This window comes from Centrocercus urophasianus, unplaced genomic scaffold (assembly GCF_019232065.1).
Source record: "Centrocercus urophasianus isolate 14NV4802_14NV808 unplaced genomic scaffold, USGS_Curo_1.0 seq_12, whole genome shotgun sequence".
NCBI classification, from domain to species: Eukaryota; Metazoa; Chordata; class Aves; order Galliformes; family Phasianidae; genus Centrocercus; species Centrocercus urophasianus.
Window position 1 is genome coordinate 41211484 of NW_024884364.1, and position 13406 is coordinate 41224889.

A 13406-nucleotide genomic window follows, 5' to 3' on the forward strand; every position below is an offset into this window, starting at 1 on the left:
CCAAATGCAACACCTTAGTAACTGTGGACAAATATCAATTTCATGAAGACAAGTATCATTTTTAAGTTAAAAACAAGTAACTCAACACACTGTGTTTTTACATACATGTTTTAAAGACCCAGCAGAAGCAGCTGTGAAATCAATGAAAGTAGAATTAGTTGTAGAAACAACCATTAAAGTTAAGGTTCATCTGTTAGCTTCTTAAGGAATTACAGTCTGCCATATCCACCTCCCTAACAAAACCAGACAGTGTATGGAAGCACAGGACAGAACACAACCTTGTAAATACCAGACCCTGGGACTTTTCATTAGGGCAGTTACTCTACCAGCCTCTCAAATAAATTACACAAGGGATTTCAGAGTAGGAACAGGTAGAAGATAGTCACTCACAATACAGAAATAGCTTTATTAAAAGAAATTAAAAAGGAAAAAAAAGTCCTTACCTTGTTCCCCAGCTTGAAGACTTCATCCAAATTGGTGCTGTTAGTGTTTATCATAATGGAATCTGTGTCTCCATAAATCACTTCAAGGTTCATCTAAATGAAACAAATTGTTTTGAAAACTAAATCCACTCTACTTCTTTCAAGTCTCCTCAGTTTCAAGACTTAAGGAGATCACTGTCCATATATTATTGCTTAAATACTAAAAAGTAGAAAAATGTAAATTTTGTCTGCAAAGTCTGTACATTTCATTATGACACATTTGAATTCAAAGAGAAAAATGAAACTTAAACCACTGTTATGCTAAAAACAAATCACCGTTCAGTTGCATACATAATATTATAAGTAGTTAAAATTTTACCATATGAATATTAGAAAAATAAGGAATTGAACAGTTCTACTCTTGAGAAACAAGAGGAACTCTAATCACCACTAAGTTTGAACTGTCAGGACACAAGAGGTTCCTTTAGATTCAGAAAGACTACAGGACATGCTCATGCTCTTCAGACAAGACATTTAGCCAATGGGCTTTAAGTATAAAACTACAGTTAGGTATCCAACTTCATTGTGGTCATCACAATACTATTGCAAAAAAGCCACTCTGGAATACAAACAAACCTCAAAGCAAAAAAAGCTTCAGCAAATTGTTTGGAGGTACTTCACTCCAACAGAAGCATTGATTAATAGATACAGGAAATAACAATACCACGGTATCCTCTCCATTAGGCTGTTGTTCTTTCAGATTTTTTCCAAATATGCATATATTTTAAGATTCCTGTCTTCACACTCCCATCTTTTTACTTCTGCTCCAACTCAGTCACTGGCGTTGGTCCTGCCCTGGCCAGCAGATCTTCCAGAGAGCCAAGACTGCCTTCTGGATAATGATCTAGCCACTACGATTCAAATTTTTTTTTAACCCTCAAGTTCAACAACTAAACAATTGCAGCTGGAGATGAATACAAACACCTACTTGATTTCTTCTCTTTGACTGACTTTCTGCCCTTCCTGTTACCTCTCACTGATCCATGTAGCAAACACCCCACTTACAGTAGACTGTATTCAAACAACAGCCAGACTTTTCATAATCAAGAGCGACTCTGGGATAATGGAGCAAATTCTGGACAAAATGAATCACATGAAATGCACCTGAGGCGCACATGAAAGACACAGCAAGGAAGTGAAAAGAAAAACTGTCACTACCAGTAAATGTCACCAAAATATGGTCAGATGCATTCAATGACATGGTATTAGCAAGGAAAGTGAGAACCTGATGTCTCCATTGGTGAAGAATCAAAGCAACTGTAAAAACCACAGCATGGCTATGTCCATGTTAAGCTCCATAGTCAGAAAAACACCCCGTGACAGAGTTTAAAGGATGCCAAAAAAAAAACCATAATAAAACACTAAAACACATAATGTAACAGGTCTATGAGTAAACTCTAATTAGCACTGTTGCTAATTTGCTTGAAACAGTTGCACACAGGCTTCAAGCAGGGACTAGATCATATCTGTGGTAGGAAAAGAAAAAAGCTATAATCCATTAGGAAGGATTACATTTGTAAACTAGGCATCCTAAGATGTGATTTCAGGTCTATTTGGGTTACGGTTCTCTTGGAATAAAAAAATTCACCAGGTGTGCTCTTTAAGGGTTGTTGTTTAATGAAAATGCTCAGCATTACCTTTTGCACCATCTCCTTGGTATGCATCAAAATCTGAAATGAAAAAAATAATCAAAGATTAGCGTATGATATAATTACAAGCTAACGTGTGCAAACATATCCATTAGGTTGCTAATTCCAAATGCTCTCACCTTTCAAAACAAAGCAAACCACCTCTCTCCTGGCAACACACAGTCACCTTGATACTCCTATTACATGACTAAGTTCTCATCTGACCTTGTATTAATGCTATTATTAACTCCCCGAAAACAAGATTAAAACAAATCTCAAAATTGCACATGTGTACACATTCTATAATACAAAAAAAAACAACTCAACAAACAAACCCACAAAAAAACAACTGAATCAAATGCTCAAGTAAAATCTCATCAGGAAGAACCAGAATGAATGTTCTTTCAATAATTTAGGTCAACCATCTCCTGGCATATGCTTCATCTCATCTCTTGATATTGTTGAGGCTTTTCTCCAAAAAAAGGTTCTAACTTGTTCAGTACTGCCTGGATGGTGTCTGCTTTCCAAGAATGTACTCTAAAGGTTAATTACCTTGCAGTGGTCTCAAAATAGATAATCACAAAGCAAACTCCTTGGGGAAAACTGAATTGGGACAAGAAGCTGGGATGCAGGTGTTAAATCAATGGGTAAACCTGTGTGTTAACCAGGGTTGGCTCCTTGGCCAAGAGTACATTCTACATTCCCCAGATCCTAAGAATTCAAAAATAGCTATAGAGACCTCATACAAGTAGGCTGCTGTCTCAACACCTAATACTCATCTGCATAGTGAAGTGAGGTAGAAGAGTTTATCATTTGAAGCAAAAGACATTGCTATAGAGCAAACACAACCAAGCAAATCAGCATCATGAAGAAAACTGTGTAGCTGCAGCAGCAAGGGCTTGGTAAAGTTTGCACAGCTACATGACAGGTTTGGCAAGCGTTTAAATGCCTGGTGTATTCTGTGCTTTGCTCTCTTGCAGGTGAACTTTTACATGTATCCAGGTTGGCTTGTTTAAACATGGTCCAGGTTTGTTTACTCTGTACCCTAGTTGCATCAGTGTAGTTAAACCATTCTGGTTAACCAATTACAGCAAAATCAGCCTCGTGAACTGGATGCAAAAGTTGCACGTTCACTACATTCTTCAACTACATTACCTTCGAGTGCACTCTTTTTCACTTTCAAACTTTATCTCCTTGCCCCATATACTGTCAGCTCTAATCTAAAAAATCCCAGTGCCAGTCCCTTGTTAATTTAATTCCCAAGCTTCCTTTCTTCGCCTTTCCACCTTTCCCAGTTTCCAGTACCCATTTCACTCTATGTCCATTCTCTTTCTTCCTTTTCATGAAACCTGTTCTCCTCCCTCCAACATCTGGTCCATTCCTTCAGTCACCTGGCCACATTCCCACCGTATTCCCAATTCCCTATCCTGCCAGGCTGCTGGTGCTCTGGCACATAGTTCCAGGCTGAGCTCAGTTCCCTGGCTCCTATGCTTACCTTCCTCACTCAGTATAATCATCAGAAGTTTTTCAATTATTCCTGTTAATAGTCCTCTTTACGGATCCTGTTTAAGTAACTTAATTTCCTTTTATGACAAGTTCACTCTCCAGATGACAAAGGAAAGCCATTTCATGTTATCTTTTGGGAAACCTTTCAATACTGTTTCTCACAGTATCCTTGTGGGCAAAATGCCCAGCACACAGCTAGATAAAAACATAACTGCAACATGTGAGTAACTGGCTCAGGCCTGAAGAGTTATACTAAATCAGGGTTACATCAGGCTGGTCACTAGCAGGGTATTCCAGGACTCCATTTTAGGGCCAATTCTTTTTAATATTTTCATAAATGACTTGGATGTAGGACTAGAAGATGTTTTGAGCAAGCTTGCTGATGATACGAAACTGGGAGGAGCTGCTGACTCTGTTGGGGTGGAGGGGCCTTTAAGAGAGATCTAGACAAGTTAGAGTGCTGGGCGACCACCAACTGCATGAAATTGGTGAAGTTTAAGGGCAGGTAAGCAACAGGACAACGAGAAATAGCTTTAAACTGGAAGAGGGTAGGTTTAGACTAGATATTAGGAAGACATTCTTTGCTGTGAGGGTGGTGAGGCACTGGAACAGATTGCCCTGTTCCAGTTGTGGATGTTGCGGATGCGTCCTCCCTGGAGGCATTCAAGGCCAGGCTGGCTAGGACTGCAACCTGTTCTAGAGGGGGTGTCCCTGTCCATAGTTGGAACTAGACAATCTTAAAGATTCCTTCCAAAACATTCTGTGATATGATCCCATGAGTTTAACAAGAGTAAGGGCCAGGTTCTGCATCAGGGAAGGGGCAACTCTGGCTATGCATGCCAACAGGAGATGAGATGCTGGAAAATAGCATGGCTGAAAGAGGTTTGGAGATCTTGGTCAACAGCAAGTTGATCATGAATCAACAGTGAGTCCAGGCAGCCAACTACAACCTGAGGTGCATCAAGCATAGCATTGCTAGCTGGTCAAGGAAAGTGACTGTCCTTTACACAGCTCTGGTGTGGCCTCACCTTGAGTACTGTGCGCAATTTTGGCTGCCACAGTAAAATGAATAAATAAATAAATGAACGGATACAAAACTATTAGAAAGTATCCAAAGGAAAGCTACAAAGATAGTTCTGGATAGAAAGATGTAAGATTGTATGGAGAGCAGCTGAGGCCCAGAACAGAGGAGCTGAGGGGAGGCCTGACGGCGGCTGCAGCTCCTCACAGGGAGCAGAGGGCAGCGCTGAGCTCTGCTCTGTGTGACAGCGACAGGGCCCGAGGGAACGGCGTGGAGCTGCGTCAGGGGAAGCTCAAGCTGGACATCAGGAAAAGGTTCTCCACCAAGAGTGCAGTCCAGCACTGGAACAGGCTCCCTACAGAAATGGTCATGGCACAGAGCTTGCTGGAATTCAAGAGCCTTGGCAATGCTTTGAGACATACCATCTAATTTTTGCGTGGTCCTGTGTGGAGCCAGGAGTTGGACTTGATCCTTACAGGTCCCTTCCAACTTGGCATATTCTGTGATTCTACTGCTATAGGTTTAATGCTCTTAGGGAGAATGACTTTAAATCATTTGTTAAAGCCAAGATAAACTTGACGCTATTAGGACAGCCTGTACAATTTGATATTGTAGCTTTAAAGACAGTCAAGCAATGCACCATTTTTATCAGGGCTTGCTCACGGGGAATAAGACTGTCTTCTGGGAAATCCCATATCCCTCATGAGGCTGAGGAGCCTAAAACAAACCAAGAGTCTTGGCTATTGTTGTTCCACTGCTGCCAGACAACAATTCTGAAATAAAGGCATCCATCTATACTTTGCAGTATACAAGCAGGATAAGAACCTTGGCTTTCCTTCAATATTAATATCAAGTGTCTTTATTATTGCTGAATCTTGAAACCACCATAATGATTGAAAGTAGAAAGTGTGACGTTCCACTGTGCTTTTTCAGGTTGCATTCAATTATGCACCACTGAAGCTATTCTCACTGACACTGGCATTCTTACTTTTGTCAGACTTAGCTTTGTAAATAACATTTTCCTTCAATATAGTTTGTTTATACACATTTTCTGGCCACTTTCTTCCTCAAAGAAGAAATTTCCGCACGTAAGGATGGAGTAACTCTTCCAGAGTTACAAAGGCATGGATGTAAGCGCATGTAATATGCCATATTCCTCTTCAAGGAACCTAAGGAGAGGTTAGGCTCCAAGCCACAATTCAACCTGACAACTGCCGCTCAATGAATGCCCTTAAAAGGGCTACTTCCCAAGCACATATGGTTACCTATGAATTTATGCTGAGTCAAGTTCAAAACATCTAGTTGGTTTAAAGACCGTCCACTGATGCTGCAAACTTGGCACTCTGATAACATGATGCTTGAACTCTGCTGAAGTCTCAGACTGCAAAAAGCTGAGCTGGCCTCAATCTTCTATACAGATAAAGAAGAACAAAGAAATGAACAACAGCAGAACAAGGAGTCTTAATGGCAGATTCTCTCTGTGCTGTATGTACACCGGTGTGATCCCATTTTAATTAAAATTATTAGGAAAGTATTCTACTCATTCCTTTCCTAAAAAAGTGATTCAGATGGCACTGTCCCAGTACCTTTACACGAAATTTCAATTTTTTTCTGAAGTCATGGCATCAAATTTCATATACAGTCATTAACATTCCAGCTCATTCAAACTCCCCCCTTCTCTAACTTAACAGATGACTCCTACAGAAAAAGGCTCTATCTTTTCCTGAGTACTCCAATGAAGAAACAGGAATCCCTGAAGCAGAATTAAATACATTGGACAGAGATGTGAGATTACATGTAAAAAGAAAGGCCTACCATTTTTTGCCCTCAATAATTTCTGGCAATTTCTATTTCATTCTCGGAAATAATGCTATCTATAAAAACAGAAAGATAATATTTTTTAAAATAGAATTATCTTCAACTCAAAAAAAGCTTTGGCTGTGCAAAGACCATTTCTGAATTGTCTCCGAGAACAGAGAGGATGTAGGTAATTACAAGAGGGTCACAGACAAGTTAGCTTCATCAAGTGACTGGCATATGTTAGTGCTACCCATTCTGACAGAAGATCACTTGTAAGTGCCAACAGCTACAAAACAGAAGGTTATAAAGACTTGCTAAAATTCATTAATAAGGCAGTCAGTAGTTATCTGATTTCACAGCAACACCTGCATATTTATCTTCTCATTACCAATTGGATGATGGAATTTTTTTCAAGCACATTTCAAAAATCTGCCAACTTCAAGTATAAAAAAAATAAACTTTGTGGTTAATTTTTCCCTTAACAAAGTACAGCTGTTGAGAATAATTGTTCAAGATCTTACCCTGTAATGTCAACTGCAGCAGAACAAAGAGTATTTAATTAGCAAATCTATCCAGTAATTCAACACCTATTATATAAAATGCCTTCGTGATTTTATTCAGGATAATTTGCTAAGAGGGTTATTACTGACATTCAGATGAAATTTAAAATTCCTACGCAAGTCGAGTCATAATAGCAGTAATGATCCCCCCAATCAGGAGATACTGTGTCACACAAGGTTCTTTTGCAATGCAGCAGCCGATTTCCTGACTTCTTAATTCCTGGGCTCGGCTCAGTGAGAGCCCTTCACACCAATATTTCAGTCAGCAATACATCCTTAATGGGACTCTATTAAAATACCTAGAATAAAAATGACTTCTTTTTTTCTGTTAAGAAGAATGACAGCACTGCTATCATATCAATCATTAGCAGTTTCTCAGAAATGCGCAGCAAAGGAAGGGAGGCTTACAGTGAGGCTGGGAAGACAGAAGAAAGGAGGAAGAAAATAGGAAAATTGTTACTCGTTAGTTTCCTTTTGCAAATAATATTGCGCCGCTCATGAGAGCTGGATTGTCTCCTATTGCAGGCAATCCAAGTAGGAAGAATTAATTGCCTGGCAACCCATCTGCACAGCCATGCCCCTTCCCCCCCAACAAACATATACTTCTAAAAACCTGTGAACTCCTGCACACAGTGAACAGCTGTGAGATTCTAGTTTAACTTTTTACTTGCAAAAGCAAGACTAGCAACACACGCATGCTCTCGCCCATGAAATGGGAGTCGACAAACTGAAGCACTGTAATTGCGGACCATAAATCAAAGTGCAAAATTCTGTCCTAATTTGACTCCCAACTTACTAATTACTTTATTAAATGGGAACGTGATTTAAGAAAGGGAATGATTAAGAAAAATACGAATATACCAAGAACAGTTTTTTCCATTACCTCAAGTACCTTTTGACATACCTATTTCAAAGCCACTAAAGAGCATCTTCCAACAAGAGGATTCTGGTGTGAAAACAAGCTAAGATTTCTAGCTGAGCTAAAAGGCAATGGGACACAGCATAAGGCTAGCATGCAAAGCAAAGACCTCTGCCAAAGACATGCGAATTCTCTGCAGACTCCTGGGATCAAAGACATGAAGGAATGGAAAGGCAGACTTATGTCAGGTTGAAGAGACTTAGCAGAGTGATGTGCATCAAAGGCGTATCAAGAAAAAGAAAAATCATTTCTGCCTTTGAAAAACTCTCATGGCCTTGACAAAAACTACATTTTTGAAGACTATCCAGTGGATATCCTACTGTATGCCTGAGATTTTTTGCCAGCTTGGGTGTTCACTTGTCTAACTGAACAGTAACATTTCTGTTATGAGCTTTAACAATTCTTCTTAGCTATTCTCTCCCATGATGAAGAGAAACAGACAGAAAGAACTGTGGTAACTACATATCACCACTAATTAATCCACATAAGCACTTACAACCTTTTCACTAGTTTTGCTACTATTTTGTGCTAAGTAACCTCTAAACCCTGGCTGCAGAATACTGCAAGATGGCTTCTTTAGGAAGGATCTTCCAAAAAAAGATTTCTACCCCTCAATAAAAAGGCACACTTATCATGAGAAGTGAAACAAGATGGAAATCTTGTTTGGTACAAATAATTAAGCAGCTCCATAAAGTTTTCATCAAACAATGGACCTGATTTAGAAAAGTTCGAGTGACTCAATCCGGAAAGGTAATCAACATGTTTGCTCCAAAGAACTTGTATTACATATTTGCTTCCCTCAGATAAAGCATTCAAAGTTTTATTTCCAAAAAATTTAAGTTCTCAGGGAATATCAACAGCATCAGAAATATACCATGCCATGCAGCCAACCTCTCCCTCCTGGGTATCATCCCTGGAGGCATTCAAGGCCAGGCTGGATGTGGCTCTGGCAGCCTGGTCTGGTGGTTGGTGATCCTGCACATAGCAGGGGGGTTGAAACTGGATGATCATTGTGGTCCTTTTCAACCCAGGCCATTCTATGACTTTCTCAGAGACACTGAAATCACCTGCCCATAGTTTACTCAACAAAGCTGAGAGACAGCCAGACATCACTACAACCTTGCTAGACGGTGTGCATAAAATCAAAATTGGGCGGTGCACCAAAACGAAAGGGAGACTGGTTCCAAGACACAAAGCAACACACACATAAAGATCCAGCAACACATTTACATGACAACAAAAGTTAGGATCTTCTGCCTCACAAACAACAGAAAATGCACAAAGAGGCAGCATTACAAATGTTCTGAACACAACAAAAATCATGCATATGTTTGTCACATTTTGACAAGGAAAGCAAAGATGACAGTAAAACACTGAAGAGGATGATGTGAATCAAATTACAACTTGAAGACAATGTTCCCTTGGTACCAGAAACAATTATATCTTTAAAATTCTACAATACCTCCGGTTCGAGTACTTGTGATGAGCTTTGATAAGAAAACAGGAAAAAAAAAAAGAATTAATTCTTTATTAAGTTGTACCATTATTAGTCATTCTGCACAACATATAACAAATTACGCTACACTACAGCAAATTTTGGCTATTTTGGAAATAAAATGTTTTGATACCAGGATGGAAGATAAACACAGAAACACACTCCTACAACTTTGGACCAAAGTTACAAAAACCCCACACATCACTCCCCTCAAAATGTCCTGTGTAGGAAATTCATTTAAAATCCTGCAAAAGAAGAAATGGAATGCTTAACAACAAAGTTGAACACATGACTGAAAAGAAGCAAACTGATTCAGTTCTTACCCACCTTTGTGTTCTCAGAAGTATTAAGAACACAACATCAGAATGGATGACAAGCTCTTAAAGGCACGAGCATTTCTTAACTCTGAGTCTGGTAATGCTTGTTCCAGAGAAACCACATTACAGAACCAGCAGCAGTTCCTAGAAAAGCACCAGGACTCACAGTCCACCCCCTGAATTATTTTCTTCCTGAGCTACTCATTCAAAACAGAAAGCCCAAAAGGGATGAAAAAGCAAGGAAGGTTTTTTTTCCCCAACTATTTTAGTCTATGGAAAAAACAAGATCTGTAATACGTAAAGCCCCTTGAAGAACATGGTACTCAATCCAATTTTAGTTCATTAACTCTCCTGAATAATTTTTTATTTAAATCCATTAAATACATCTATGCTTGATGAACACTTTGTACTTAACTGTAAGATGTAAGAAAACCTTTTGTGCATTTCAAGTACATTGCACCTACATCAAAAGCTAGGTTTGTCACAAACCTAGAAGTAAAATCACATCTAATAAACAGAAATATATCAAGCATCATTTATTATTTCCTAATAAAATTAAAATGTGTGCTAAGGTATTCAATATTTAAATGAATACAGACAAGTATATTCTCCTCAGAAGAGGAAAAACAGCATTTACTTTAGTGAAATGAACATTTAGACAGGAAGGCTTTATTTTGGATTGTTTCTGAAACAATGAGCATTATTAAAATAAAAAAGGTTTTTACTGAAAAAAAATGGCCTTTTCTTTAAAGAAGTGTAGACAATTCTGCAGTAAGTATACAGAACTGAGCAATGTCTACACAGACACAGGTATATTCACTGAAAATAATCTTGAAATCCTATCAAAATTGAGAGAAGATGCAAGCCTTGCTAACAAACACTGCGTTTGAATGTTACGTCCATCAAAAAATCGTTGCTTGAAGTGCTTTACAACCAATCTGTTCTTTCATTACGACTAAGTGGTCTTCTATCAAAACAAGATCTATTTAAATTCAGAGATATATTTTAGCCTCTAATTACCCTCCAAAAAAAGTTCTTATACCTAATTTCTTAAATGTCATGCAATATTTTCAAACAGCATATAATTTTGTTTCATTAAACTAGATGTATTTAGACAACGTGACACTTGTTTATAAAAAATTAAACAATACTAATTCATCTTTCATGGCTGTAGAGCTAGCGCTGGCAGCAAGGCTTTGGTTTTTGTGATCACAGAATCCTCTTTGAGGGATCAAGAATCAGATGGGCAGTGCAGGATTCATCTGACTAGACAGGGCAAAATGATCTTTGTCAGCTGGCTGCCCAAGCTGATAAGAAAGGCATTAATTTGGATGGATGGAGGTTGAAGCACGTGATCAACTACTAAGGAAGTGGTAGACTAAGATGGGAAGGGTGGCAGTAGTGCAGGGATAGGTACCTGGTTCTGTATCGTGCAGTAGCTGTGTTAGCGATACAGATGATGGTGCAGAATGTACCCTCAGGCCTGCAGGCAGTTCAAAACAAGGAGTGTCAGAGGTACCAGATGGTTAAGCTCCTGTGCAGAGGGACCCCAACAGGCTGGAGATACCTCATGGCCTACAGGAAGCTCACAAAGCTCAGCAGATGGAAATGGCAAGTCCTTCCCCAGGGGAGGAAGGACTCTGGGACTGACCAGCAGGAAAGCGGCTTTGTGGAGAAAGACCTGGTGATCCCAGCAGATGCTGTGCTGTCCTCAGTCCAGCAATGTAACCTAGTGGCAAAAAAGGCCTGGGGAATCCTGGGCTGAATAAGGCAGTGTTGGCAGCAGGTGATCCTCTCCCTTCACTTGGTACTGGTGAGACACACAAGGAGTGCTGTGTTCCGCTGAGCTCCCTGATACAATAAAGATGCACACATACTGCATCAAGTCCAGCACAGGAGCACAAAGATAATTATGGAAACAAGAACATTCTGAAAGCCTCCAAAATTATCCACTAGAGATCTAAGACTCCCTGGTTAAGGAAGCAGAAGTTCCTGCACATTCGGCTTTCTAACTCTACCAGGATGTTTAGTTTTCCACTGAGCTACTCAAACTAAAAGACAAGAGAACAATCAGGTATATACCAATTGCTACAGTGATCATAATTGCTCCTAAAACACAAAATATGTGCCAAAAGCAAGTTCTTTTAGGATTGCTCAATCAGGAAAAAAAAAGAAAAAAAAAGAGAACCTACTGTAAGATGAATCTTGCTGCATCAATGAAGTAACTGAACAAGACTTTTGTCATGCAGAAGCATATACACAAAGCAATGGAAAAACTGTTATTTGAAGAAGGGAAACCTCAGTCTTTTGACAGAGCCATCTTTCCTTGTTAAGATAGATAAATGAAAGAAATGCAATAAGGCTTATTTAAATTCCAAAGAACAATGAAGCCTGCATGAACTCAGCACCTGTAACAACAAATGGAGATTTTACCAAGGTACCTATGCAGGACTAATTAATTATCACAGCTGAAGTCTCAGAAACTCACAATCACATTTGGTATTGATCAAAGTAATGAAAAGATAGGAGCAGGGCAGGTACCACATCCAGTACCTTCATCTTTGGCAGCACTTAACTGTCTTCTTCGATGATATCTAGGAATGAAATTAGTTTTCATCTCTGTGTGGGACACTTAACCTCTTCTGCTTCAAGCAGGACCTAGTGATTGTTCCAAGGATGTGAAAAGACAGCAAGGAGCATGCATGGTTAATAGCATGAAGTCTCAATCAGATTTCCTATTTGTTCAGTGTGACCTCTGCACAGCACTTGATGAAGCTGACCTGGATACAGACAGAAAGAGTTTCTAGGAGTGCCCACCAGAGTCAGCCACAGTCTTTTCAGATCACCTCTTCAAAACGAGCTTCCTGAATTCTCTATGTATGCCTGACCTAAAGAAATGAAGATGAAGCTCCTGAGGACATAAAAGACCCCCCAGAAACAAGTATATAAAAACCACGTCAGAAATAAATTCTACAGGGCTGACAGATGGTTCTAAGACATACAGCTAATTTCTGTCATACGCTGACACCTCCATGTAGACAAAAAAGTAACAAATCAATAATTTTAGAAGCATAAGGCTTTTAAATACATTTTTTTTTTAACCTTACTACAACAGAAAATTCCCAGTTAACAATCCTAAATAGCCTGTTAAAAAATTAAAAATAAGGCTTGCTACTGTAGATCAGCAAGAGGAACTATAGAGCGTACTGGGGCAACTTCATCTTCCAGAATTTTCCTATAAGGAGGTGCAGGAAATTGAAAAACAAAGTAGTTGATGCCAATGGAAATTACTCCCCATCCACACATCCATAAGAGCATACAAGTTATAACTGAACACTTAAAGCAGTTACATACAGATTAATGTTTGATGTCACTGCAGCTTCCACAGAAACACGTTCACAATTTCATGAACACACTACACATACACTAAGAATAGTTCAGCCTTATGCAAGAACAGATTCCTGGAAGGGATCACCTTCTTTTCAGTCTTCAGTATTTTAGCAGTTAATGGTCAATTGGTTAAATATCCAAATCAGCAACCTAAAGCATTTTTAAATACTTTAGATACTTTTCACTGTCTGCTCAATATCCTGTCACATGACAGAGGACACTGGCACTGTTTTTAGAGCCAGAAATAAAGCCAGAAGTATATCAAAGCATTCAATTTAATTTTTTCAA

At 39.1% G+C, this 13406-nt stretch overlaps 1 protein-coding gene across 3 annotated transcripts in view; it reads right to left on the bottom strand.

Moving 5' to 3' along the window:
• Positions 1-13406, bottom strand: part of POLA1 (DNA polymerase alpha 1, catalytic subunit) — a 191650-nt gene that overhangs the window by 117968 nt on the left and 60276 nt on the right. For all 3 annotated transcript variants that reach the window (XM_042810612.1, XM_042810611.1, XM_042810613.1), the window contains exons 27-28: positions 2120-2152; positions 444-536 (exon numbers count right to left, since the gene is read on the bottom strand). In XM_042810612.1, the coding sequence (XP_042666546.1) occupies positions 444-536; positions 2120-2152 (126 nt within the window). The remainder of the gene's footprint in view (positions 1-443; positions 537-2119; positions 2153-13406) is intronic.